This window comes from Urocampus carinirostris, chromosome 15, assembly GCF_059441175.1.
Source record: "Urocampus carinirostris isolate Australia breed hairy pipefish chromosome 15, RoL_Ucar_1.0, whole genome shotgun sequence".
Classification (NCBI taxonomy): domain Eukaryota; kingdom Metazoa; phylum Chordata; class Actinopteri; order Syngnathiformes; family Syngnathidae; genus Urocampus; species Urocampus carinirostris.
Window position 1 is genome coordinate 35,164,572 of NC_142363.1, and position 27,446 is coordinate 35,192,017.

Genomic DNA, 27,446 nt, shown 5'->3' on the forward strand with positions numbered 1-27,446 from the left:
CGCCATTGAGGAATCTGACGGCGTCGTCCACGCGTGGCTCAAAACCAGAAGGGAGCAGACGGAACCGGACCCAGTTTTGGTTCTCTTGAAGTTCTGGTCAGGTTCTGTTGCAGTTCCTGTTTTATGGTCTTTGTGGCTCTTTGGAACCAGGAAGTGAAGTTTATAAGAAGATCATCCAGGCGAGTGGCTGCAGGTGCGCTTGGAGTTGATGTCATTGTCTCTTCGGACTCATTCAAGTGAGTATTTCTTAATATTTGTATTTTTTTATTTTATTTATTTTTTCTCCAAGCGTTTTTAAAAAAATAAATTCTGAATTGGTATCCATTTTTTTGTGACATCAAAGTGGCCATATTAAAATCCCGTTAAATATTCGGAGTCGTCCGTCAGTGGCAAAATGAAACGCGTTTAGAAATGGAGGGATGGATCTTTGTACATTTCTATCCTTTCTCTACCGTTCTTGCCATCTTTACCTTCTATCAGTTCTTTCCATCTCTTATTCTTTCTTTTCTACCCGTCTTTTTATCCTTGTCGTTTCTTTTTGTCCTTTCTTTCCACCACTATACTGTCATCATATTATTTTCTAACCTTATATCAGACTATCTGTCTCTCGCTCTCTGTGTCTCTCGCTCTCTGTGTCTCTCGCTCTCTCTCTTTCTCGCTCTCTCTCTTTCTCGCTCTCTCTCTTTCTCGCTCTCTCTCTTTCTCGCTCTCTCTCTTTCTCGCTCTCTCTCTTTCTCGCTCTCTGTGTCTCGCTCTCGCTCTCTATGTCTCTATGTCTCTGTTTCTCTCTCTCTCTGTCTCTGTCTCTCCTTAATAGAGGAATAGCCAGATCTATCCTTTCATTTTTTATCCCTTTTCATATTCTTTCCATTCTTTGTATCTGCATACATCCTTCTGTCCTTTTTCTTTCTTCACTCCTTCTTTCCTCCCTCCCATGTATCCTTTTTTTATCCATCGGTTTTGCTCTTCTCATTCTATGCTTTCCATCTTTTCTGTTTCATTCTTTCTAGCCTTTTTTCTTTCATTCCCTCTATCCTATCTTATTTCCTACCTATCTCTATTATTTTTCTCTTGTATGTGTTTTGTCTAGCCTTTCATTTTATCATTCTTTGTATTTCCTTCTTTCCAGCTATCCATCTCACTATCTGGTCCAGTTCCTTACATGGTTAGTCCGTGTGTTGTCAAAAGTGTATGTATTTTATAATTTTTGCTGTTGTTGGGTGTGGTCAAATAAGGGATTTTTTTTTATAGTGCTTTAAAAAAAATTGATTTGGCTCTATCATTCTATCCTTCTATTCCTTTCTATCTATCTGTCATTTTGGCTATCATTCTTTCCACCCTTCTGTTTGTCCTTGTCCTATCCTTCTTTGTCTCTCTGTTCTTAGTTCCTTGTCAGTCTTTTCTATACATCTATCCTTTTTATTTTTCTGTCCTTCATTCTATCCCTCTATCATTTTCCATCTATGCCTTGTTCATGTATCTATCCACTAACAACCAAATGTCCCCCTCCTCTACCTGAAACGGAGTTGTATAATAGCTGCAGGTGCACTGCAGTCACAAAAAGGGGGAGCACCCGTCCCACCGCCTTCATTTCAGATTTTCTATTCTGAAGACCCCCCAGCATGACATGAATCGGTTATGAGGGGATCGCAGAGGTCATTAGCACGGACCCGTAAAGTATTAACCAAGCGCACAAGATTTTGAACTGACTACAGGGACCGAAAGGCATTATGGGAGGGAGTTCAGACGATGGCATATCTGCATTTTCATGAGGCTATCACGCAAAACAATAACAGAAGAGAATTCTATGACATTGAACAATAGCAGACGGGCATCTCCGTAGTTCTTGATAGTTGCCACCTCGGTTTCCATGGTATTCTTATTTTCTTCTACCTTTAGCATCGCTGAAAGAATTGGAACACATAGCATATGAATACTGTGCTAAAGTAAGGCACTGCAGGTGATATACCCCCAAGAATTATGGAACAATAACCGGGTGCCCAGGAGGTAGAGCGCTCGTCTTTGGATCGAGATCGCAGGTTCGATTCCCGGCTCCTCTGTGCTATATGTCGAAGTGTCCTTGGGTAAGACACTGAATCCCTAATGCCCCCAATAAGCATGTAGCCCCCTTGCTTGGCTGCATGGCCGCTATTGGTGTGTGTGAATGAGTAAGTGTGAAGCACTTCGTAAAGCGCTTTGGGAGGTCTTCATTGACTTGGAAAGCGCTATGGAAATGCAGACCACATACCATTTAGCATCTTGATTATCCTCAAAACGTTTGGAGGCCGACTCCCTATTGGTGTGTGTGTGAAGCACATTGTAAAGCGCTTTGGGAGGTCTTCATTGACTTGGAAAGCGCTATGGAAATGCAGACCACATACCATTTAGCATCTTGATTATCCTCAAAACGTTTGGAGGCCGACTCCCTGTTTGTGTGAATGGGTAAGTGTGAAGCACATTGTAAAGCGCTTTGGGAGGTCTTCATTGACTTGGAAAGCGCTATGGAAATGCAGACCACATACCATTTAGCATCTTGATTATCCTCAAAACGTTTGGAGGCCGACTCCCTGTTTGTGTGAATGGGTAAGTGTGAAGCACATTGTAAAGCGCTTTGGGAGGTCCTCATTGACTTGAAATGCAGACCATTTAATAAAAGGGAACAACGGTGCATTGAACTGATAATCAATTATTTGACGAAGCTTTTGGGTAGCAGTCTCTTTGCTACAGCCAGCCTGAACTTAACTATAAATTGGTTGTGGTTTTTCTAAAATCGTGTTAAACTTCCTTCCCGTCTCTGAGGAGGATGCGCTAGCTTCGTTTTTTTTTCTTTTTTTTTCTTATTTAGGCAGGTTATCGACCCTGTCCGGAAAGTCACATTTGATTGCTTTTCCACTCCAGCAAAACAGCTTTAAGACACCAATAATTTAGGGGTGGGCTAAATTTGTTCCACTTTTGATTAGCTAACCACACAACAATTATAGAAGTCTAATTTTGTACTTGATCACGTCTAGAATATATTGGGTACAACCCCAAAGGCTCATGGGATTACAGAAGATCCCGGGTTACGACATGAATCCCTTCTGAGGTGGGGATTTCAAGGCAAAATTGCTGCACAGTGTGGCATTAGTAAGCTATGCTAATCAGTTAATGCGTTTGGAATCCTCGCTACTCCAGATAAAAACATTGGAATAAATTTATACACATGTACTACTTGCATGTAATACACGTGCATGTAATGAAATACCATTTTAAACGAGGAAGAATACAATTTTTTTTTTACCTCCTGGTGTCATGTCACTGGAGCTGGTACAGTGGAGTAGCAGTTGGATGCAGAGTAGGGAGAAGATGGTAGATTCACACTTTTTGGTTATCTTGATGGTCCAATAGTTATGGCCACGCAACCTGGCAAGGGTAGATATTAAGGCTGGATGATTTTGGGGAAAAAATAGTATTTTTTTACTTCCTGATGTCATGTCACTTGAGCTGGTACAGTGGAGTAGCAGTTGGATGCAAAGTAGGGAGAAGATGGCAGATGCACATTTTTTAGTTATCTTGATGGTCAAATGGTTACGGCCACGCAACCCGGCGAGAGTAGTTATTAAGGCTGGATGATTTTGGGGAAAAAATAGTATATTTTTACCTCCTGGTGTCATGTCACTTGAGCTGGTACATTGGAGTAGCAGTTGGATGCAGAGTAGGGAGAAGATGGCAGATGCACATTATTTAGTTATCTTGATGGTCAAATGATTACGGCCACGCAACCTGGCAAGGGTAGATATTAAGGCTGGACAATTTTAGGATTTTTTTTTTAATTTTTTTAAGAACATTATTGCGATTTCAATATGATTTTTTTTGTTTTAAAAGTACTCTATTTTCTGTGCCAGTTTTTTTTTTTGACTACTTAACCCCCCTGTTATACTCTGGTCAAAATGACCCACCTGTATGTTTTTAAAAATCCAGCAATTATGCGCTCCCAGTTGCCCAGGATCATTTATACATTTCACAAAGCAAAGACATCCCATTGGCTATGTGTCATCTTCAGTTATTGTTAGCTTTCTCTTATTGGTCTTCTCCCTGCATGAGGGCGTGTCGGCGGGGCTCCACAATCTTCGCTTACCAGCGGCGCCCCGATGACTGCCCTTCTGCGTCTGGCCTTCTGCGTCAGCACTCACAGGAATTCTGTTAGCAGAAATACGTCTGTTGCATTCCACACAGCCTGACCTTATAATGTACCGTATTTTCCGCACTATAAGGCGCACCGGGTTATAGGGCGCACCCCGAAAAAAATAGTTTTTGGTCCTATTTTTGACATACAGAAGACGCACCGGATTATAAGGCGCTACAATGGGAACGTGGACAAAACAGACGGATGGTTCAGTCCAACTTATTACCCCCTTAATATTCCCAAAGCTTGCAAATACGTGTCGAACACGTGCGGATGCGGTGTCCGTACGATGTCACTCAAATGCATCGTTTCAAATATCATTTGGAAGGTTCAAGTCTTGGGATTCAAGAAATGCCAACCATTCCTTAGTTTCTATTCTTTTTCGCTCGCAACTTTACTGTGCATATGACAATGAACACTTGGAATTAAATTTAATTTAAAAATAGACACTCCATTCCATCCATTATCTGCACCGCTTATCACAGAAACATCGAGTTCAGTATGAAACTAGATATATAGCCGGAGTAGCTCACCGAAGTCGTTGTGTTCATAATAATGTGCAGCCGTGGTCCTCTTATATCCGTGAGTGTAGTAAATCCAGGAGAATAAAATATTTACAAATACAGTATAGTAAAAAATGCTTTATGTATGCCGTCAGCCACGTGCTATACACATTCATCTTTTTTGGCCAATTGCAGGCTTTGTTTTGCCGTTTAAGCCAATGCTAGCCTGTAAATGATAAAAAGGATCCGCCCCTTGACCTCCGAATAACTTTAGCCAATAGTGATCGATTCAAACGTTGATTGACACATTGGTTAGCCAATGAAACGCCGGTAAATAAATCCCAGCATACACCGCAGACTACTTGGCGTTCGGGGGAGAATCGAGTTGGCGGCTGCAAGTTAGTTGGAAGACTTTGCGACTTAATATTGATCCATAAATAAGGCGCACTGTATTATAAGGCGCATGGTCAGCTTTTGAAAAAAATAAAGGCTTTTAGGTGTGCCTTATAGTGCGGAAAATACGGTACCTTCAATTAAAAGACAGTCAGTGAATATCTTTATTGCATTGAACTGAATGCATGTACTTTGTAGTCAATTGTATAAAATCCTTTACACTCTCAATCTTCAGGCTTTCTAGTCGGTCACCTCCTTGCGTAATCCTTACCTCCCGACAGTCTAGTCGTTTTATTCTTAGCACGTGCGCTCTACATCCTACCTAAGTCGAGATGTCGGATTTTTTTTCTTTTCCTGACCTGCGTCGGGGTCACTCGGGTTGAGTGCGGACGTGCCGCGTCACGGCTGAGAGCTTCCAACCGCCGCTCCGGTGTCTTCTCTGGTGTATATATTGTCTTTTTTTCTGTAATCCATTTACAGCTTGCTTACTTCAAAGTCCGTCTGCAGGCTCCACCACGGGACACGGTGTCCAGTCTCGCGCGGAACTCGTAAAGAATGGAATGTAAATTCCGTTTTCTTCATTTTTCTAAGGTTCACAATATCCTCTCGGAGGAGTACTCGGTCTTGTGTGCGGCATATTGGCTAATGGCAGCTTCGCCATGTGTACTTAAAACTTTAACTGTTAGTAATTCTGGGGGCTCTTAATGTGACTGTTATAGCGACTCCTAGTGGTGAAGTAATACTTTTGGAAAAAAATAAATATATATATATATTATCTTAGAAACTTGTTTGTTAATGGTGGTCCAATGTTGCCTGTAATTTTCCACGGGTCTGAGCGTTCACACAAAGTCTGTAAGAAGCGCTTGAAACAACAGTGAGCAACAGCAATCCCAAGTGTGGCAACTAAATCATTATCAAACATGTCCAAAACTTGACATTTTGCTGAGTTTCCGGCAATGCAAAATAATTTTTCTCTTTTGAATGACTTGACTCATGGACGATGGCCTACAAAAGTCGTTTGTTCTGACAATTCTTTCACAAGACATCCATTTCTTTTTATTTCCTGATATATTTTGTGGCATAATACTAACATTTTTGGGGGCTTATTGAGTCGGTTGCAAGATACAGAACTGTACTTAATCACATTTTTGAGTGGAAGTACAATGTTGGCAACAAGATTCACTTGATATCAAAAATTATTTGAATGCAACACAAACTTTTTCTGTATTTTCTACTTTTTTGAAAATACCTTTAAAAATCTCATTGTGTTTATTTTTTCCGAGCTGTTACTTTTTCTTTTTGTTCTGTTTACCTTTTTCCTACATTTCTTTTCTTTTTTTTTTTCTGGCTTTTTTTCTAAATTTTTCCTCTTCCTTTTGTTTCTTTTTTTTCTCAGCTTTTCACTACTTTTTCATTTTGGTATTTTTTTCTTATTTGTTCTATTCCCCCCTTACTTTAAGTCATTTTGTGCATAATTTTACATAATATTTGGTCATGTTGGGATGAAAGAAGCAAAAACAACCTGAAGAGCCATCTAGGACCCGAAAGAGCCGGTTCCTTTTAGTGAGCCGAGCCGAAGAAGCCGGTTCTCGACCAACTCTACTAACTTTACTCCACTTGGTTCTACTTCGACTCGACTTCAAAATACCGCATTTAGGACACAACGTCGGGGGAACCCGTGTATTTTGACCTTCATGCACTGTAACTTTGACTTAAGTCGTGTCTTAATAAGTTATTTTGAGCCCTCACTTTTGTGCGCCGGCTAGATTTTCTTGGGCGCTGAGAATGTGCGAGCAGTGCCCAATTGCGCACGCGCGCAGCTTAGAGGGAACACTGATGGTGGTGTATGTAACTTCAAAATATTTTACTTGGTGACGCCATCTACTGGCTGAAAAAATTGCCAGTCGTTTTGTTGAACTTGTAAGTATGTGAAATTCTATGATCCACTTGAATAAACTTGTATTTTCATCTTTTTGGGGTTGCCATTTGGACTTTATTTGAAATAGTCCCTTTCTTACTTTCACCATTTTCATCCCGGAACCGAAGAAAACCACTGATCACTCTGACCGATCATGGTAGTGTTTTCTAATATGAGCTAAATCTAAAATCTGCTCAAAAAGACAGTTTTGTTATTGTTAATTATCTATTTTTAAGATGACAATCTCCAAACAAAAGAAAAATATACTCCACATTGGCAAATTTCTTAGTTATTTTTTATTTTTAAGATGCAATATTTTGTTTCGTTTCCTGCTCTGTGTAAAGCTTGCTTCTGCCTTAGTTGTCCTTCTTGTTCCAGAGCTGAGCTCTAAATGTGATGGTTGCAGAGACCCATGAGTTCGACGTCTCTCACTTTTTCCATGGTCTCCTTCTCTAGCCGCTCATGTTTGCCACATGGTTGCAACCGATGGCTCGCCATTATTTTTAGCTGTTCATGCAAGTGAATGGCACCCAGTTCTGAGAGTCTGGTGCTTGTTGTCCTCTTTTTGAGCACGGTTTCCTTCTCTAGCCACTCATGTTGGTCTCTAAGCTGCAAGTTATGGCCAGCTGCCATGTGTAAATTAATCTTGCCCTTGCTCTTTTACTGGGCTTTTTAGTTGATTCTTCTGCTCGCCGCTGAAGTTAGCCACTCTCACCAGTTATGACCAACTCCAGAAATTGGTTCTCTTCAGCCGCTCTGGTTGTTAACATCAGCTTTTCCTGTCGCTGTTAGAAATTTATCGTAAAAAATATGAAGTGGCTTCCCAATTATGTCAAGTGGTATCCTTCAGGCTTCAATCGTGTGTTCGAATGCCCACACTCGGATCCCTTCTAATTTACGACGACTTTTAATGGTGACTAATTACACACTGTCCCTTTAAGAGTTTTGTTAAAGTCGTTGATTCATTCCTTGAGCCTCTTTATGGGCGTTTTGTGGTTTTACTATGTTGGTGCATTGGCGGCAGGACTGGATTTTACGAGAAATACTGGAGCTCATAGAATCGTTTATTGGTTGTTTGTAAAATTGGGGAAAAAAAACACCTGACATTCCCATTCCGATTGGTCCTTACATGCGAGCGCTTCCTCTCGGTGCCCCCGTTATGTTTTATTAGCCCAATGTTCTGTTATTCTTAGCCAAGCAGGATGTTTATAAAATCCCAGCGTGGAAATATGACTGGCAAGGCCCGGGTGTTTATCTTTCTTCCCTCTTCTCAGGTCGTCACTGTCACATTTCTGCCAGCATCCCTCCTCCTCTTTCCTCTCTTCCTTCTACTTGCGGATAAAAGGACATCCATCCTGAAGAACTGTCCCCATTATCGGTTTGTTGTACTGTACCGCTCGAACGACGATTGCGTAACTTTTTAAAGAGATTGATTGAAATACTCTTGACTTTGTTAGGGGAAAAAAGTATATTTACAAATGTAGCGTTTACCAAATTGTTCAGATTAGTTATCGGACTCCATTAACCGGACACAAACTTTATTCTCCTAACAATGCATGCTCATTTTCTTAATTTTAGGTAAACGTATTGACAAGAGACAGGCTTTTCCACACGGGGGCAGATTTATTTTTCTTAAATTAAGTGAATTCCATTGAATTTTTCCGAATTATTGTCGAATTAGTCTAACTAGGCTTCGTAGCGACTTACTCCCATCTTTTCGTTCTCCGATCTGATCCCCCGTCTCTCTCCGTCTTTTTGACACGTCGGGGCGTCGGCCACCCCCCATGGGGCGTGCTGACTCCTCCTCTGGGCATCTCCTCACGTGGCTTCCACCTAGTCGCCACCTCCTCACCGAAAGACACCGCCATGTCTGAAGGACTCACAACAAGAAAGCTTATCCGCTCAAAGCAATGCCAAGCGTTTATCAAAACCAGGCCTAATTCCCGCATCAGCAATCACAGGAATTCTGTTCTCCAATGTCGTCTGATGCATTCCAGACAGCCTAACCTTCTAATGTACCTTGAAGAAAAAGTCGGTGAATCTCTCTACTGCATCAAATGTAATTTGTATTATATTAAATCCCTTCTAGTCAAGTAAATAAAATTAAAAAATCCTTCAATCTAAACCCTGACAATGAAGCAAATTCTATAGGAAAAATATTATACAATTGCTCCAATACTTAAGGTCACACATGTTTTGGTAAAGAAAATACCACTTGATAACAATAAGTAGTATATTTTTCTCAGATGTACACATTAGCGGCTAGAATATATACCATGTACGTGAATCCCTGTCCAAGTGGCAACATGGAATTTTGCAATTCAATAGAAAAGGATGGAAGGTCTCGATTGGGTTTAAGTCTGAGGAAAAGGCAATTCCTGATAGTTTTTTAGTTATTTTTTTGTAATACACATTGAATGATGAGGAAAAATCGACCAATTTGGGTTTTTTGGGGATGATACTGGTTATTAGTACTAAGAGGGAGCCAATATTCATTTGAGGTTTAAAAGGCTTAAAATTGGCATCATTTTTGATAATGCAAAAAAATAAAACTCAAATAATGCTCTGAAAACATTTACAGTAAAATACAATTTCAAAACGACTAAAATGACTAATTAAATTTGAACAAGTGAATAGTTGGACATTGTTTGATCTCGTCTTGTAAATTGTTCCAAAGTTTTACTCCACATACAGACACACACATACTTTTCCTGGTGGTTCTCACCTTTGGGATTATGAATTTACTACAGCCCCATTAGTTAGAATTTTCCTCTTTCTGAATGAATAATTTATGGATGTTTTCTGGCATTGTTTTTGTTGACCTTAAATAGCAGTTGATGTGGGAATAAAATTGGGCTTGTTCCTGTTTTAGCGCCTGATTGACCAACTGTTATGATAATAGCTAATCAGTCTGCCTTCCACTTTAGCGTCTTTTTTATGCTCTCTCGATCACAAACACACTTGATTGAACAATGTTATAAGAGCTAATGTATCGGTCTCCATCTAAATCTGCTTCCTCAAAAAAGTTAACTACATTTAACCCGCTCTCCTAATCTCACCAACTTTTAAAAATCCCAATACAAACAGCGGTCGTGAATCACAGGCATGTCTGGACAGGTTGGCAGGCATCTGCTCTAACAATATTGTTGCCACTTTGGTGGCTCTGCCCCTGGTTGTGTATCCAAGGGTGTGAGGAGACAGGAGGATGACAGAGGGGGGAGAGTCTCTGCTGCATCTGAGCCTGAATAATCAGCCCGTTGATTAAATAAAAATGCAGAGACCGATACCTGTAGCCATAATACGCCCGCTGGATAACAGCTCAACCTCAAATCTGTAGTCTGTCTTTTAAAACGTGATGTTCTAATTCTTGTGAAGCATTTAGGACTGTGAGAGCGTAAAGAAAATTAACCAGAAAAGTCAATTGTGGCACTTCTTGTAGAACTTCTGTTTTAATATTCTTACTTGTTGTTCACATTTTTTGTTTCCAAGTCTTTCAATCTCTCAAAATTTTAAACTATTAACGTTTTATTGTACCAAACTAAACAATCGCATCCTGTGCAAAACCTAAACTGATTTTGAATTATTTTAATTCAAGTCCTGTATTTGTGCAAAACAATGTCAATTTCTATAAAAAAATTCTCCTTTGTTTAAACTCGCGCAAAAGCTTTTGTGTAAAAGCTCCGTCATCCGATCTCTCGTTGAAGAGGACCGCCGGGTCGGCGTGTTCGACAAAAGCCAGACGCCGCATTCCTGAGGAGAGATGTTTTGTGATGTAACCCATGTTTCACAGTTGGGCTTTCGTCCGTTCTGCCATTAAATGTATTTTAAGCAAAATGTCCTCCAGCTGACACGCGTGAACATTTCTCTAAATAACGTTTACATAATGGTGCATTTTTTCTGAGTCATGTGGCGACACGATAACTTGTTAAAATACTGATAAAATCCTGGTTTTAGAGACCGGTAATTTAATTACAATTTTGCGTTTTTATTTAATCAACGGGCTGATTATTCAGGCTCGGATGCAGCAGAGACTCTCCCCCCTCTGTCATCCTCCTGTCTCCCCACACCCTTGGATACACAACCAGGGGCAGAGCCACTAAAGTAACAACAGTATTGTTAGAGCAGATGCCTACCAACCTGTCCAGACATGCCCGTGATTCAAGACCGCTGTTTGTATTGGGATTTTTAAAAGTTGGTGAGATTAGGAGAGCGGGTTAAAAGTGTAGTTAACTTTTTTGAGGAAGCAGATTTAGATGGAGACTGATACATTAGCTTTTATAACATTAATTGTTCAATCAAGTGTGTTTGTGATCAAGAGAGCATAAAAAGCACAGTAAAGTAGAAGGCTGACTGATTAGCTATTACCATAACAGTCAATCGGACCACATGATTAATAATTTTATGTATTTGGTGCATACTATATTCAGAAGCTCTCTGGTGCCTCGCACCTAACATGCAATGATGGAGCAGAGAAACAACCAAGTTGTGCTTTTTTTTTTTTTCTAGAAAGTCAAAATAGAAATAAGGTAAATGCTTACATAATATTTCAATAATAAAGAGAATAGCTTCCTCACATAAATGCTTAGAACCTTTTTCTTTTAAACTGCATGCGATATTTAGGTCTCCGGTGCCCAAGTTGTGCTTGTCAAGTCACGTATATTTGTATAGCCCTTAATCACAAGGAGTCTCAAAGGGCTGTACAGACTATTATGACAATCCCCTGATCTAAAACCTACACGAGGGCAAGGGAAAACTCAAAAGCGTCAAGTCATGTTTATTTGTGATGCCCTTAAATCATAAGGTATCTCAAAGAGCTGCACAGACCAGATCATTGCAAACCACAGACTATTATGACACCATCCCCTGATCTAAAACCTACACGAGTGCGAGGGAAAACTCAACCTCAAGTCATGTTTATTTGTTTAGCCCTTAATCACAGTCTCCAATGGCTGCCCAGACCACAGATTATTGCAACCAGACTATTATAATAATAATAATTTCCTTGTATTGTCATTCTGTGTAACAATGTACACAGAACGAAATGTCGATTGCACCTGACCCGTTGTAGCGAGCCGATGCAGCCGCAGCCAACAGAGGGCGCCGCCGACCACTTTTTAAGTCTTAGGAATGACTCATGACACCATCCCCTGATCCAAAACCTACATGTGGGCAAGGAAGAAGTCAAAAACCTCAGCTTGTACTTCTTATTTGGGTTTTGCCTTATCCACTCAGGTCATAGGAGCACCATTTCCTGTGGTGTGTCTAGGGCGAGTACAGCCTGGTGGCACCCAGGCCAACATGTGTTTTGACTCCGTCTGGAACTGAAATACTTTATAGTCAAATGTATAAAATCCTTCACTGAGTAGTGTCTGCTTTGATGCCTCACAAACATTATCAAGAGGTAGGGAGGAGCCATGATTAGGTTTTGGCACTACTTTTATAGAAATCCTATCAAATTCTAATAAGTTACTTTTTTTTTTTTTTTTTTAAGTGGGTCAAGCTAAATCTCCATTGAGTCTGCTCCCATCCAGCATCTTGTCAGTTCTCCGCCACCCAAAGTACACTCGAGCTTTAAATAGACTGCGTGAGAAGGCCCGGAGACGGCGAGCGAACCTCGCCGCCCCCAATTTTGTCATAAAATGGCCACGAAAGCATCAAAGTCAAAAGGTCTCAACGAGCAAACGGACTCGTAGGCGATTTTGCGCGAGTCGGAAACTTTGTTCGTGCTTCGATGGAACGAGAGTGCGTCGGGTTCTTTGTTCGGTCAGATGTCAGCAACTTTTAACCGCAAACATTCCATGTTTTCACTTTCAGTTCTTGGCCGGGGCCCGTGACCTATAACGACAACATTTTTTTGTTTTTCCTCTTCAGTTTATCGTTTGTGTGAGATATGACCGAGGTGATGGTCAACAGCACCCCCATGGACGATATGAGGCTCAGTCCCAGCAAGGACAGACTTCCTTTCCAGGTATGTTTTCCAGTCCACAAAAGCATACTAAAATAGAAAATGGACTTGGGAGTAGGAACATGGGTGTACCGTATTTTCCGCACTATAGGGCGCACCCCCCAAAAAATAGTTTTTGGTCCTATATATTCCATATATAAGGCGCACCGGATTATAAGGCGCTACAATGGGAATGTCGACAAAACAGTCAGATAGTTCAGTCCAACTTTTTACCCCCTTAACATTCCCAAAGCTTGCAAAGAAGCAAATACGTGTCGAGAACACGTGCGGATGCGGTGTCCGTACGATGTCAATCAAATGCATCGTTTCAAATATCATTCGGAAGGTTAAAGTCTTGGGATTCAAGAAATGCCAACAATTCCTTAGTTTCTATTTTCTTTTTCGCTCGCAACTTTACTGTGCATATGACAATAAACAATTGGAATTGAGTTTAATTTAAAAAAAGACCCATCACTCTGAAACAAGATACTGGGAAAATATATAGCCGGAGTAGCTCACCGGAGTCGTTGTGTTCAATAATAATGTGCAACCATGGTCCTCTTATGTCCGTGAGTGTAGTAAATCCAGGAGAATAAAATATTTACAAATACAGAATAGTAAGGGGCGGCAGTAGCTCAGGAGGTAAAGTGCTCGTCTTGGGATCAAGGAATCCCAGTTCGAATCCCGGCTCGTCCGTGTTACATGTCGAAGTGTCCTTGGGTAAGACACTGAACCCCTAATACCCCCAATAAGCAGGTTGGCGCCTGTGGAGCACATTGTAAAGCGCTTTGGGAAGTCATTGACTTGAAAAGCGCTATATAAATGCAGATCATTTTTCATAAAACATGCTTTCTCTATGCCGTAGACAACCAACCAAACTTGCTATTCACATTCATCTTTTTCGGCCAATTGCAGGGTTTGTTTTGCCCCTTTAGCCTATCCGAGCCTGTAAATGATTAAAAAGGATCCGCCCCCTTTACCTCTGAATAACTTTAGCCAATAGTGATCGATTCAAATGATGATTGACACATTGGTTAGCCAATAAAACGCCGGTATATAAATCCCATCATACACCTCAGACTACTTCACGTTCGGGGGAAAATCTAGTCTGCGGCTGTTGCATTAGTTGCAAGACTTTGCGACACACCATTGAGCCATATATAAGGCGCACTGTATTATAAGGCGCACGGTGAGCTTTTGAAAAAAATAAAGACTTTTAGGTGCGCCTTATAGTGTGGAAAATACTGTAAACATCCCGTTTTGCGGAGTGTTCAAACCCCCAAAATTCAACTTAAGACCCCCCAAGAATTATAGCATTTTTAAAACATTTTCTTAATAAAGGACAGGACGGAATAGACTTGAATATGACAAAAAACAAAACAGCTAGATTAAAAAAAGTGAAACAATGAATGTCAAGTCATGTTTATTTGTTTGGCCCTTCATCACAAGGAGTCTCAAAGGGCTGAACAGACCAGACTTTTGCAAAGTTCACACTATCACCTGATCCAACACTTGCATGAGGGCAAGGGAAAACTCAAAAACCTCAACATGAGGAAAATGAAGAAAGGTTAGGAAGGGACTGCACATGAGGTAATCCCCACAGCGTCAGAAATACTCAACTGCCTTATGGTTCAGTCCATCTGATTCCCAGCTGTCAGAGATAGACAATATTAAGACTATTTGGTGGCTATATTTGCACAGATAAAATACATGTATATAGTTTAATTCTAAATGATGATGGATGAAGTCCAAACAGAGAGAGCGAGTGGTTTATTTTGCGTCAGAGAACTCAGTACACACAAGAACATGACTTCAAAATAAAAGAATACAAGATTGATGAACGTACAAGAGATATAATTACACTCATTGTTGAAACGTTACTTTATGTGTGTGTGTGTGTATGAGAAACATTGTTTTTATATTTAGTAATATAAAAACAAGCTAATTACCTTGAGACAGAAATTCAAGAGATTTACATCGAAAACCTGACACAGCACACTCTCGCCTATTGAGATTAAGATTTTCTTATGACATTATTTGGTTTTCTCCACTTTACCTCTTCATAATGTGCGTGAGGCATTGGAGCAGTTAATACTGCTACAAATATTTGTTCTTCATGTAACAACCCTCCATCATGCGCGACACAAGGGTTCAGTCACTCTGTTTATTGCCTGCATTCAATAAACAATACAAATAAGTCAGGGCGTCTGTGCATGACTGCATACATCTTCAGCATGAGGTGATATAGCTGAAGGTACGGCAAGCGCAGAAGCCCATAAAGTGCCAAACGACAACTACACGCCCATGGCTTAATAAATGAATGCGGTACCAGTTTTAACAGTAATGCAACAAAAACAGATTTTGTGAGAATTCAAAAAAACTCAAAACAATCATATTTCAACTCTGTTACACTCACACAGTTAAAAAGGAAGAATGAATTCATGTTCCTTTTTATATTTTGATTTTTAGTATAAATAGTAGCACAACTTGGTCGTGTCACGTACTTCTCCATAACTTGTTTTGAGATCGTATCAATTGCCAACAGCAGTTTTTGAGTCAGTTGAATAGCCGGTTTTCAAGTCCCAAACGGCTCTTTTGGCTGTTTTTGTTCATATCTTACCATTTATTATGCACTGAATGACTTCAACGGAGAAAAAGGCAAAAATGAAAATACAGTGAGAAAATAAATTTTACATTTTTATGTAAACGCATTACCACGAAAAGGAAGGAAAAATAAACATATTTGAACCTTGATGCTCAACAAATTGTAAGTCAACCACACAGTTCCCCCAAAAATGCATATCGACCAATCACAAAGGAAAAAAGGCTTCTCGTAGGGAACTGGCTGTTGATAGGTGGGAACCCAGCTCCTTTTGTTTCACTTCAGAGCCGTTTAGTTCACAATCCACATGAGTTGCTTGTGACTCAGCCCTCATTCGCCTTTTCTTTCTGCACATTAGGACATACTATGATCGTAATTGCTATCTAACTGTATGGTAATCGCTATTTTGACATGATCTGAAAACCCGTGATGTAAACAACTCTATGAAAAGCTGAAAACTGCTTCATTCAACGTAACGCACCGCTTTTGACCTGCGGGAAAAAATATCAGTGTTATTGACACACAAAGCTAGTATTGATCAATCAATTGATAAGGTCTCCATTCTTTCCAACACTACTTTTCAAAGACTTGTTTCTGGAGCTTTATAATTGTAAATGAAAATATTCAAACTAATTGCATTTGTCATATTTCACTATTTGCCCTCATGTAGGTTTTAGATCAGGGGATGGTATAACAGTCTGTGGTTTTCAATAATCTGTTGTCTGTGCAGCCCTTTGAGAGTCCTTGTGATTAAGGACGTCACAAATAAACCTGACTTGACTTTAGGTTTTTCCTTGCCCTCTTGTAGGTTTTAGATCAGGGGATGGTGTCATAATAGTCTATGGTTTGCAATAAACTGTAGTCTGTGCAGCCCTTTGAGACTCTTTGTGATTAAGGGCGTCACAAATAAACGGGAGTTGAGGTTTTTGAGTTTTCCCTTGCCCTCATGTCGGTGTTAGATCTGGGGATACTGTCAAGTCTGTAGTTTGCAATAATCTGTGGTCTCTGCAGTCCTTTGAGACTCTTTGTGATTAAGAGCGTCCCAAATAAACATGACTTGACTTGAGGTTTTGTAGTTTTCTCTTGCCCTCATGTCGGTTTTAGATCAGGGGATACTGTCATAAATCTGTAGTTTGAAATAATCTGTGGTCTGTGCAGCCCTTTGAGACTCTTTGTGATTAAGGGCATCACAAATGAACGACTTGACTAGTATGTTCATTGTAAAAAGAGAAAAGTATCCATCTCTTGACGCAGGATTTTAATGGCCTCTGTTGGAAAAAAGTTGTCATGCATCCCTACTTAGAAGCGTTAAAAATAGTGGAACCCCCCCCCCCTTTAGTAAAAACCAATAAAAATGAAGCAATGAAAAAAATCATTGTTACAAAATGGTTCACAGAGACGTTGCATCTTAGTGGAAGACTGCAGCTGATTCGGACGCGGTCGCTTATCAGGTGTTGTTGACAAGCGTCTTGCAGCATCTTTGTCTCGCTGTCACTTTAAGGCGGCTCATCCCGTCAAACGGCCGCCGTCACAATTCGCACCAGGTGCTGAAACCGAGGGAATAGCGTGACCTGGGTCTTTAAGGGCTTGAGGACGTGGGCTGATCCACAGGAAGACTACTTCCTGTCTAGGTTCCGCACACAGACTCGCCCATCGGGACGGAATGCTATATTACCCTTTGCTGAAAATTACATCTCTTCATTGTTTTGCTTCAAAGACGAGACCTAAAAATGGACTCTCGGAAATTAACGGGAAAATTCCAATGACTTGTAGATATTATGCAAAAAAGTTCTATTTTCTCCCAATTTGTATGTTTTAGAATTTGGGTATCCCTTTAAATATCTCCTGTTTGAAGTGTCCCACAGAAGAGGACATGCAACCGTTGTTTGCGGAAGTAGTCATGGATGCTAACGCCGTAGCATATCCAGCAATTTAAAAGTAATTGCTCTACTGCAGGCTGAACAGTTCGCCCACCCCCCTAAAATTAAATCCGTAAGCTCACTTTCCCTCCATTGAATGCTTGCTGTGTTTTCGTCCGCCATGGTGTGTTGATTTCTACGCTACGCAGAAAAAAACAGAGAAATAAAGATGAATGAATCGATGGTTCGCAAGTGGAGGAATCTGAAAAACGCAATCGACAACCAAAACATAATTATATACATTGGATTTTTAAATGCACACACTTGTATACTTGTCTGTTGTTGTAAGGTTGCTTCAGCAGAGGGTGTTCGCACCCAATCATGCGGTGCGCCCTGTGTAATTTTTAAATCCAGAAATGGAACCAGCTACAGAGACTGCCATTTAACACGTCCTATGGTCATCAAAATACAGAACGTAAAAACTTGGAGCTCCCTGAAACTTTTTACAGTAAATTATAATTTCAACATGACTAATCTTTCACTTGAACCCAAAACTAAACTAGGAAATTGGGATTAGCAGTCACTCCTATAAAGGTACATAAAAACTTCAAGACTTTATCTATTTATTTTAAACGATTAATAAACATATCTATACAACCAACATGACTTAGATGAACTTAAAATAAAGTGCATCGAAATTTCAATGGAGCTAGTGATTCAAACTAATGTTATGGTAACAGCTAATCACTCAGTCTTCCACTTTAGCGTGCTTTTTACGTTCTTTCACGCAACACAGGTTTAAATGAAAAATTAATGTTACGATAAGAGCTAATTTTTCAGTCTCCACTTGAACCTGCTTTCCTAAAACAAGTTACGGACATTTTTTTACGGCATCTATTATTCACACACTTTTCTACCACTAACCTTTTAAAATCCATATCATCAGCTGTCTTGATTCACAAGCATGTTGGGACTCGTAAATTAAGCGAGCTGCAACTGTCTACTTCGCTCTAACGTCATTCTTCCTGCCTCTGGTCTCTTATCTAATCAGAAGGTTCGGAGTGGGTATCGTCCGAGACAGAGGGAAGGAGAGGCTGTGCTGTATCTGAGCCTAAATAATCAGCCTGTTGAATAAGTTCCCAAAATTCTGTGCGGATAATCTGTTTACCTCTAGTAGTAGTTATTGCCCTCCTGTCCCCACCTCTCGTTATGCCTCAAGGATTTGACTATAAAGGATCTTATACGATTGAATACAAGTTACATTTATTGAGTGCAATGAAAATTTTCCTCGAGTAGGCTTAAGTTCAATGAGCAGTGTAAGTTCAGGGCACCCTGGTAGGAAATATTGTTTACAGGAATGGCGGGAACGGGACGTGAGGCTAAGACAGTCAGCACATCTGACGACGCAGAAAGGCCCCGATGACTGAGGACGGCAGGCATTATCTTGAGAAACGCTCGGTGCTGTTTTAAGTGTTAAAGACATCGAGGCGAGGTGGTGGGGCTCACGTTGGGCTTCATTGGCACGCCCATGGGAGGAGCCGGCACACCATCTTGCGGAAAGACGTGGGCCGAGAGGAGAAGCTAGAGGATTTGAGAGAGAAGGCCCGCCAGAGACTCCAATGACACTAATTCGGTCGTATTCGATGGAGTTCACTTAGTTCAATTTTTAATGAAATTAAATCTGCCCTTTTCCATCAAGAAACGAGCGCGCATTGTTAGCAGTGTTCCCTCTAAGCTGCGCGCACATTCTCAGTGCACAAGAAAATCTAGCCAGCGCACAAAAATGAGGGCTCAAAATGACTAATTAAGAAGCAACTTAAGTCAAAGTTACAGTGCATGGAGGTCAAAATACACGGGTTCCACTGACACTTTGTTCTAAATGCGGTATTTTGAAGTCGAGTAAAGTTAGTAGAGTTTGTCGAGAATTGGCTTCTTCGGCTCGGCTCACTAAAAGGAACCGGCTCTTTCGGGTTGTTTTTGCTTCTTTAATCCCAACATGACTAAATATTATGTAAAATGATGCACAAAATGACTTAAAGGAAGGGGGGAATAGGACAAAAAAGAAAAAAATACCAAAAGGAAAAAGTAGTGAAAAGCTGAGAAAAAAAAAAAACAAATGAAGAGAAAAAAAGAAGGAAAAATTTAGAAAAAAAAGCCAGAAAAAAGAAAAGAAAGAAATGTAGGAAAAAAATAGAGAACAAAAAGAAAAAAGGAACAGCTCGGAAAAAATAAACACAATGAGATTTTTTTTTAAAGGAATTTAAAAAAAAACAGAAAAAAGAAAGTTTGTCTTGCATTCAAATAATTTCCAATGATATCAAGTGAATCTTGTTGCCAACATTGTACTTCCACTGAAAAATGTGATTAAGTAAAGTTCTGTATCTTACAACCGACTCAATAAGCCCCCCAAAATGTTAGTATTATGCGACAAAATATATCGGGAAATAAAAAGAAATGGATATCTTGTGAAAGAATTGTTGTAAAAACAAACGACGTTTGTAGGCCGTACAACCTTTGCAATCGTACATGAGTCAATTCATTCAAAAGAGAAAAATCATTTTGCATCGCCGGAAACTCAGCAAAATGTAACTGGATGTCAAATTTTGGACATGTTTGATCATGATTTAGTTGCCACACTTGGGATTGCTGTTGCTCACTGTTGTTTCAAGCGTTGCTCACCGACTTTGTGTGAACGCTCAGACCCGTAAGGAAAATTACAGGGAACATTGACTATTCGATCAATTTGGTAAACGATACATTTTAATATTTAAAACCTAACATACCTGCAAGACAAACGGTAGCTCTTCTCATGCATGGACCGGAAATTCCTGCAAGCTCGGCCACAGCTGCATCCCCTCGTCTCGCTCGTCCCGCTCGTCTCTCGCTCACTTTCCACTCGGCACGTTGCCCAGACGCCGACCCGCCAACCTCCGTCTCGCTGAAATATGCCAGGCTAAAAATATTCGCGCAAACAAAAACGCTGTTTTCGGACCTGCCGCTTTTCATTTTTTTCGGGGTCCCCGTGGGTTTATGCGTCGGTTCCTGAGAACGTACTATAGGTTGACAAATCTCAAATCATCTGGGACGTCCGGGCCTTAAGACAAACATTTTCACGTTTTTTTGACTCCGGTTTGGAATATTGGACACTGGATTTTGATTGGTCGGGAATGGATTATTGTAATCTCTGTGGCCGTTGGCCCGCTAAATGCTCGAGATTAACATGTTATGTGTGCTCGCTGCTGGAGGGATGAGCTGCCATTTTGTGAAGTGGGTGTCGTAGTTAAAGGTAATTATGTTTAGCCTCTTAGACATAGTTTTAAAGCCCCTGTGTGTAGGATAGCGGCTCCTAGTGGTGAGTAAGAGTATTGATTCAGTAATAAGCAAAAACACTATTTTCCGGAGTTTCATATTAGCCGCGGCTGTTATTGTAAACCGCTCTTGCAGTGTCGTTCACCACTCACAGAAGATTTTCCTGATTCAGGCATCTGGTGTTTTTTTTTCTCCGTTTTCTTCTCTAGCCGCTCACATCAGTCACTTATCGTTGGCTTCTCGGTGTCAATAAAGCTTGCTCCGTCTTTCAGTGTTATTCGCATTTCACAGCCTTGTTCTCTGATTTGGACAAACTCCATTTTTATCCATAGTTTCCTTCTCTAGGCACTCATGTTACCCACTCGGCTATGACTTGCCACAATTGTTGGATTCTGCACGAGAATGTGGTAAAGTCCTGTGACTCAGCCTTTTTCCCACTGTTCCCTTCTCTAGTCACTTGGCCGCTTTTCTTCAGGCACTTTTTACCCTTTCCTTCTCTAGCCACTCCTGTTAGCTACTTTGATGTAAGCTTTAGCTCACCACTAGCTGTCATTGTCAGCTGCTATGTGTAAATAAAGCTTACGATGTTCTACAGGGTTAAGTCTTAAAACATTTTATTAGCATTTTATTCCTTCTAGCCGCTAAAGTTGTTAACGTCAGCTTTTTTTTCTCTGGCTCGCTCGATATTTTGTTGGATGAAATAATTGGATTAAAATCTAAAAATGTTCTTTGTTTTGCATTTCCATTTGTAAAGATTTTATACATTCATTTGAATATTTTAAATGGACGAAAATATCCAGCGTTTGTACAGGTGCTTGAAATCCTTAAATGCTTGAATTTTATTGTTCCGTTTTCAAGGTCAGGAAAATTCTTGGATTTTCGATAAAGTGATTAAAAATGCTTAAACTTTTTTGCTATTGCCATGTTTCTTGGCAGTTTGGCTCAATAAAGAAATCTATGATGTGTATTATGACGTTATGTGAAGTGTCACCACTACTGGTTGCACTCAAGAGGACGGCTCTATTTAGAACTGGCTCAGATCACTCTCGGCTCCCAACCTACTCCTGAGATTTCTTTTAGTTTTTTATGATATAGTATCAATAAAAAAATATTCGCAGAATTCTTTAGTAATTAGTCATTTTATGTTTTGCAGGGATCCCTGAAAAATCTTTTTTCAAACTGGACAGATTTAAGTCCGAAAATACAAAACCATGAATTAAAAGTATGAACGTGTCACTGATATAAATAAATGATTTAAATGCATTTAAACACGGATCCTCTGAAAAACGTGCAAAAGTAAAGCAAAAGAACAGCACTAAAATTGATAGATCAAATGCACTCTGTCAAGACCAGAACGGAAACAGGACCCACTTGCGTTTCCTTTCTGTTTTTTTGGGAAGAAAGGAAAGAATTACACACATGATCTGCTGGTCCTGGGAAGCATGTCGCTCTGAACACGGAAGTGGCACTTCCGTGACGAGCGATGGCGGTGTCGGGAATGGAAAAACGAGTCAGTAGCTGAGACAGGAGAGCAAAAAAAAACGTGGTCGGGATCAGCAACAAGTCGAAAGCCACGAGAGGGGAGTAGACATGGTCAAGATCAAAAAACGGGTTGAAGCCGGGAAACGGACGGGAGCAAAATCAGGAGTGAGTCGGGGTCGAAAAGCTTGCCTAGAGTAAACTGAGGTTTGCAGACGGACTGACAACAGGTGACGGAAAGGAGTGTGGTTTAACAGGGACAGGGAGCCAATCAGTCTGAGGCAGTTGGCGCCAAAGGAGCGGGCACAGGTGCTTCACATCAGTAATCATGACACTCTCATCCCTGGTGTCCCTCTCCACCATATACACATTATTACAAAAACACTTCTATGGATTAAACGACGGACTCACAACAGGTGACCGAGGCAGTTGGCAATCGTTAAAATGAGTCCAAATGTGGCTCATTTTTCTGCTTTTTATACGTACAGTACTTTTTTTTTAGTTTCTGTAAATGACTCTCTCATTACCCAACACTTATACCATTTTCTGTGTTTCTAAACAAGTGTGACGTATCGAAGCTGTGCGTGGATTGTTAAAGCAGAATGGAAGAATTAATGTCTGTTCATAGCGGTCCATTGACACAAAGATAGGGGCATCTCAAAATAGCAGAGTATGTGCTAGCAGCAAGATAGGGACTTTATTTTAGTCATCAGAGCAAACAACAAAAATGTATTTTGAATAGTAATGGATTTCTCTGAAGGTACTGGAAATTTAAAAAAAAAATGGCCTTAAGTGCATGAATTTGTCAATGGAAAGTGTACTAACCCTGAATATCATTTTACTTTGGAGGGAAGAAAATGTTTTGTGTGGTGAGCCAAATTGTTTAATGCTATAATTACATTAAAATTTTATTTGAATAATATGGAACTGAATGATGGACTGATGAAATATTGTCCATTTTTGGGCAGATTTTCCCCGACCCGTCGGACTTTGAGCGCTGCTGCAAGCTGAAAGACCGCCTCCCCTCCATCGTGGTGGAACCCACCGACGGCGAGGTGGAAAGCGGCGAACTGCGATGGCCTCCCGAAGAATACCTGGTCGACGACAACAACCACGGCGGCGTCCAAAACGGCCACGCTACGGCTAACTCTCAGCGCTAGTCGCCGTGGCGCTCCACCTTAAACCAAGCAATACGTCTTTTGTCCCTCTACCGCTCTGTGGGACGTCCTTCACACACTTGGAGACTGGTCGGGCCCAAAAAACGAACTAGCGCTTAAGCTAACAACCTAGCGCTCACTTTCTGGATTGGTGTTAAGTATTGGTCTTTGCGCCACGACTTTTTCTTCCTTGTGGCTATCAGATGTCACTTTTTTTTTTTTATTTGGGAGGTGAGAACTGATTCTTGTGTAAAACTAGTAGCATGTAGGTGTTAGCTTTGTGCAAAGTTTGAGTACGATGGTTAATGTCCCACTCGAGAGGATGGAGTGCAAGTGTTAAGAGTACAATTTTCCCGAACTTTGCGCCGGTACTCTGTTAATACTGTCCTACTCATAAAATTTCTATTGATGCTTTCATCTACGGCAAACATGCGGCCTGCGGGCCAAATCAGGCCCATTGAGGGTTTTAACCCAGTGAAGCACAAGAGAAAAATAAGTTTAGTTAAAAAAAATTCCACTTTATTGACAGAGCCAAACTTCACCTGCAGAGTCACTGGAGCTATACATTTTCCTTTTCTTTTGTGTAGTCTTTTTCACTCAATTTCTCACTTCTTTTCTCTTGTTTCTCGCTCATTTCTTTTCCTCTTTTTTTTTTGTCTTTACCACTGTCTTTCTACGTCCTTTTTGTTCTCCTTTGTCTTTCTCTCTCTGTCCCTCTTTTCTTTCTAATCTACTAGTCAGGCTCCCGTGATTTTTTTTTTTTTTTTTTTTTTTTTTTTTTTTTTTTTTTGTCCTTCCCCTCCTCAACCATGTGGCCTCCAAGTCCAAAAGAGTCAACACAAATTAGTAGGACATCTGAAATATTTTTCGAGGAGCTAAGTCGTTACAATATTGGATTGGAAATGACTGATCTTGCTAACTACTAGCATTTGTTTTCTATTGCTGCCTTCTTCAACACATATTAGTAGAACTACAGAAATATTTTCCGAAAAATACGCTAATATCCGATTCGTACGATATTTAAAAATTCGGTACCCGAAATATTCTCATTTAAATTTTATATACATAGTATCGATATCGGATTTGAGAATGAAATTCTTGCTAGCATTCAGAATCCTGTACTCTTGTTTATTGGTCTTGCTACTAACATTTTCTATCGCCACCTTCATTTAGCACGCTAGTAGGAAGTATTTTTCGAACAGACCACTAGTACTTATTATCGGATTTGGATGTTTTTACGATCTTTCGGAATTCTGTACCGTCGTAGTCTGATTTTATTAGTTCGGTTCATTTTCTATTGACTCATACTAGTAAGACACTTGAAATTTCTCCGACGGGCGGGCTAGCATCCATATCGGATCTCAAAATTCGGACCACCCACTCAAAATATATATTATTAGCCTACATCTACGCAAGCTAGTAGAATGACAAAAAAACTGCACTAGTATATCGAATCCAGTCTTCTCGTAATCGCTTCCTTCATCTATGCACACTAGTAGGGACATGCTACTAGCGATGCTAGCTAAGTAGCAGGAAAAATTAGCCGGCTGTATTTTTGTAGCTGATAACAAAGATCGGATCGGTTATGCTGAATGCTATCGTTAAAAATCTACATGCTAGTAGTTTTCAACTCCCTTGTTCTGAGCAAAGGAAAGGAAGCTAACATGCTAACTGGATGCTCTTTTTTGCTAGCGGTCGGAAGTAGTTTGATTGGTTTGTTAATCACACACACCGAGCAAATCATTTTTTGTCTCTGAATAGTTACGACATTTATGCCGTTCGACACATACCGACCACAACAAAATAACGCCATTTATATCCACATGGAGATGTATGACGTGTGTGGTGTTAGGGCTATCGGGACATTGTCTTGTTCTCCTGTCTCCAACCGAGCAGGTTGTTTTTGTCCTTTTTGTTTTTGTAAAGCTCAGGGAGAATAGCTGCCATCTTTTTTTCTTTGTTGGTTTTTGACGTATATAGATCACTGTTTTTCTTTCTCTGACTGTTACAGAGGTTGTAAATAAACTTGAATTTGATAATCCAGTTGTGTGTTGTTCTGAATGAAAGGTGGTTTTAAAAACATTAAAGAAAGTGTTTAGGTATTTTTTTTAAATCACAGGCCAGATCAGGCCCGCTAAGGGATTGAATCCGGCCCGCGAGACAACTCAGAGAAGCGCAAGAGAAAAACAAGCTGCTGGTTGAAATATGTCAACTTGATGTTGCCAAAGCAAGGTTCCTCTCACAAAGACGCTGTACTTGGATTTGTTTCTCGCGCATCGTGTGCTCTCTCTCGCACGCTCTCTTTCTCGACTTCTCTCTTTCGACTTTTCTCGACTTCTCTCTCTCTCTCTCTCTCTCGACTTTTCTCTCGACTTTTCTCTTTCTCTTTCGACTTTTCTCTCGACTTCTCTCTCTCTCTCTCGACTTTTCTCTTTCTTTCTCGACTTTTCTCTTTCTCTTTCGACTTTTCTCTCGACTTCTCTCTCTCTCTCTCGACTTTTCTTTCTTTCTCGACTTTTCTATCGACTTCTCTCTCTCTCTCTCTCTCGACTTTTCTTTCTTTTTTGACTTTTCTCTCTCTTTCGACTTTTCTCTTTCTCTTTCGACTTTTCTCTCGACTTTCCTCTTTCTCTTTCGACTTCTCTCGACTTTTCCCTCCCTCTCGACTTTTCCCTCCCTCTCGACTTTTCTCTCTCTCCCTCTCGACTTTTCCCTCTCTCTCGACTTTTCTCTCTCTCTCTCTCGACTTTTCTCTCTCTCTCTCTCGACTTTTCTCTCTCTCTCTCTCGACTTCTCTCTCTCTCTCTCTCTCTCTCTCTCGACTTCTCTCTCTCTCTCTCTCTCTCTCTCTCTCTCTCGACTTCTCTCTCTCGACTTTTCTCTCTCTCTCTCTCTCTTAATTATTTATCGCTTTTTCTTTCTCTTTAATCTACTAGTCCAGCCCCCGACAGAATGTTTGTTCTATCGTGTGGCCCCCGAGTTAAAATGAGTTTGACATCCCTGGTTTAAATAAAGCAACAAGGCATTTTCCACTGTTTCATTGTCTAGCCAAAAAGTAACCGAGCTATTGGTAATTAGCTTGTCACTTGAGGCTAATGACCATGTAGCTTATTAGTAAATCTCGAGTTGGGTGTAATACTCAAATTTCTATTGTAAAATGGGGGGGGGGTTTAGGGGTTTTAAGGGTTATTTAGCTTGTTCATAAATCATTATCCATTATCGGTCAGTTCATAATACGCTACAAAGCCTAGGAGCCGGGACACTTACTCTCAGCCAAAAGGCCAAGCTAAGGTCCTAGCCCTAAAGCCTTGCCGCGATCATTGCGAATGCACCGTTCCCGGAGGTACTGCAATACCGGGCCGTTGCGTGGAGTGGACAGAGCAAGCTCCTATGCCATCTCCGAGTTGCAAAAATCAAAGATCATAGCTTTGTGACATCATAAGGTAAAGATAAGGTCCTAGCTTCACAGCCTTACCAAACGGTAAAGATAAGGTCCTAGCTTATACTGTAGTAAGAATTTTAGCTGTTAGCAGCTAGCTAAGGATCACAGATATTGATATCTAACATGCGGCTACAAAGTTTGGGTTGCATGAATTTTCTCGTCACAACAATGAAAACCTGTGGGCATTTCAAAGGAATTGTTGAAATGGTGTAAAGGAAGTGACTAAGTTAGCGATTGTAAGCTAGCATCTCTGGAGGACACTGGATCACCTGGTGAGATATTATTAGCCCAGAAGGCCGTTAAGCTTTCAGGAAAAAGGAAGCACATTAAAATGTCCGTTGATTGTACAAAGTTGTCGTTCTAGGAAGTAGTTAACCACAAGCTAACGTCACATTTATGTGTTTCACCAATTGAGGTTCTGAGACTAAGCTACTCGGAACTGGAAAGCAAGTATTTTGCCTTCCTATCTGCGGGTCAACACATCACTAGATCGGTTTGCTAGCTAGCTAGCTAGCTTGGATTCAAAGCTAATAAAGTATTGTTAACCAAAAGCTAATGTTTCTCATTAATTATAGATGAAACTTCTGAGACTGGACTACTTAGCAGTGCTAACTAAATAATTAGGCTCACTGTAACTTTGTTATAATTTCGCTAGCAAGTTAACAGACCACAAGA

At 40.5% G+C, this 27,446-nt stretch overlaps 1 protein-coding gene and 1 pseudogene across 2 annotated transcripts; one reads left to right on the top strand and one right to left on the bottom strand.

Moving 5' to 3' along the window:
- LOC148352227 (protein LBH-like) lies at positions 1 to 25,372 on the top strand. Of its 2 annotated transcripts, XM_088354756.1 has the most exons (4): positions 1 to 236; positions 8,254 to 8,357; positions 12,851 to 12,947; positions 23,141 to 25,372. In XM_088354756.1, exons 3-4 carry the CDS (start codon positions 12,870 to 12,872, stop codon positions 23,330 to 23,332), a joined length of 270 nt encoding a protein of 89 aa, XP_088210882.1. In that variant the 5' UTR covers positions 1 to 236; positions 8,254 to 8,357; positions 12,851 to 12,869; the 3' UTR covers positions 23,333 to 25,372. The 2 variants fall into 2 exon arrangements, with proteins under 2 accessions (XP_088210882.1, XP_088210881.1); XM_088354755.1 differs by lacking the exon at positions 8,254 to 8,357.
- A 1,278-nt stretch (positions 25,373 to 26,650) lies between these two features.
- Positions 26,651 to 26,823, bottom strand: LOC148352228 (U2 spliceosomal RNA; annotated as a pseudogene).
- Between the last annotated feature and the right edge of the window lie 623 nt (positions 26,824 to 27,446).

Excerpts from the sequence above, each read along its gene's own strand:
- LOC148352227 (XM_088354756.1), top strand. The coding sequence starts at position 12,870 with ATGACCGAGGTGATGGTCAACAGCACCCCCATGGACGATATGAGGCTC. Across the intron at positions 12,948-23,140 it reads AGGACAGACTTCCTTTCCAG|ATTTTCCCCGACCCGTCGGA; the intron begins GTATGTTTTCCA and ends ATTTTTGGGCAG.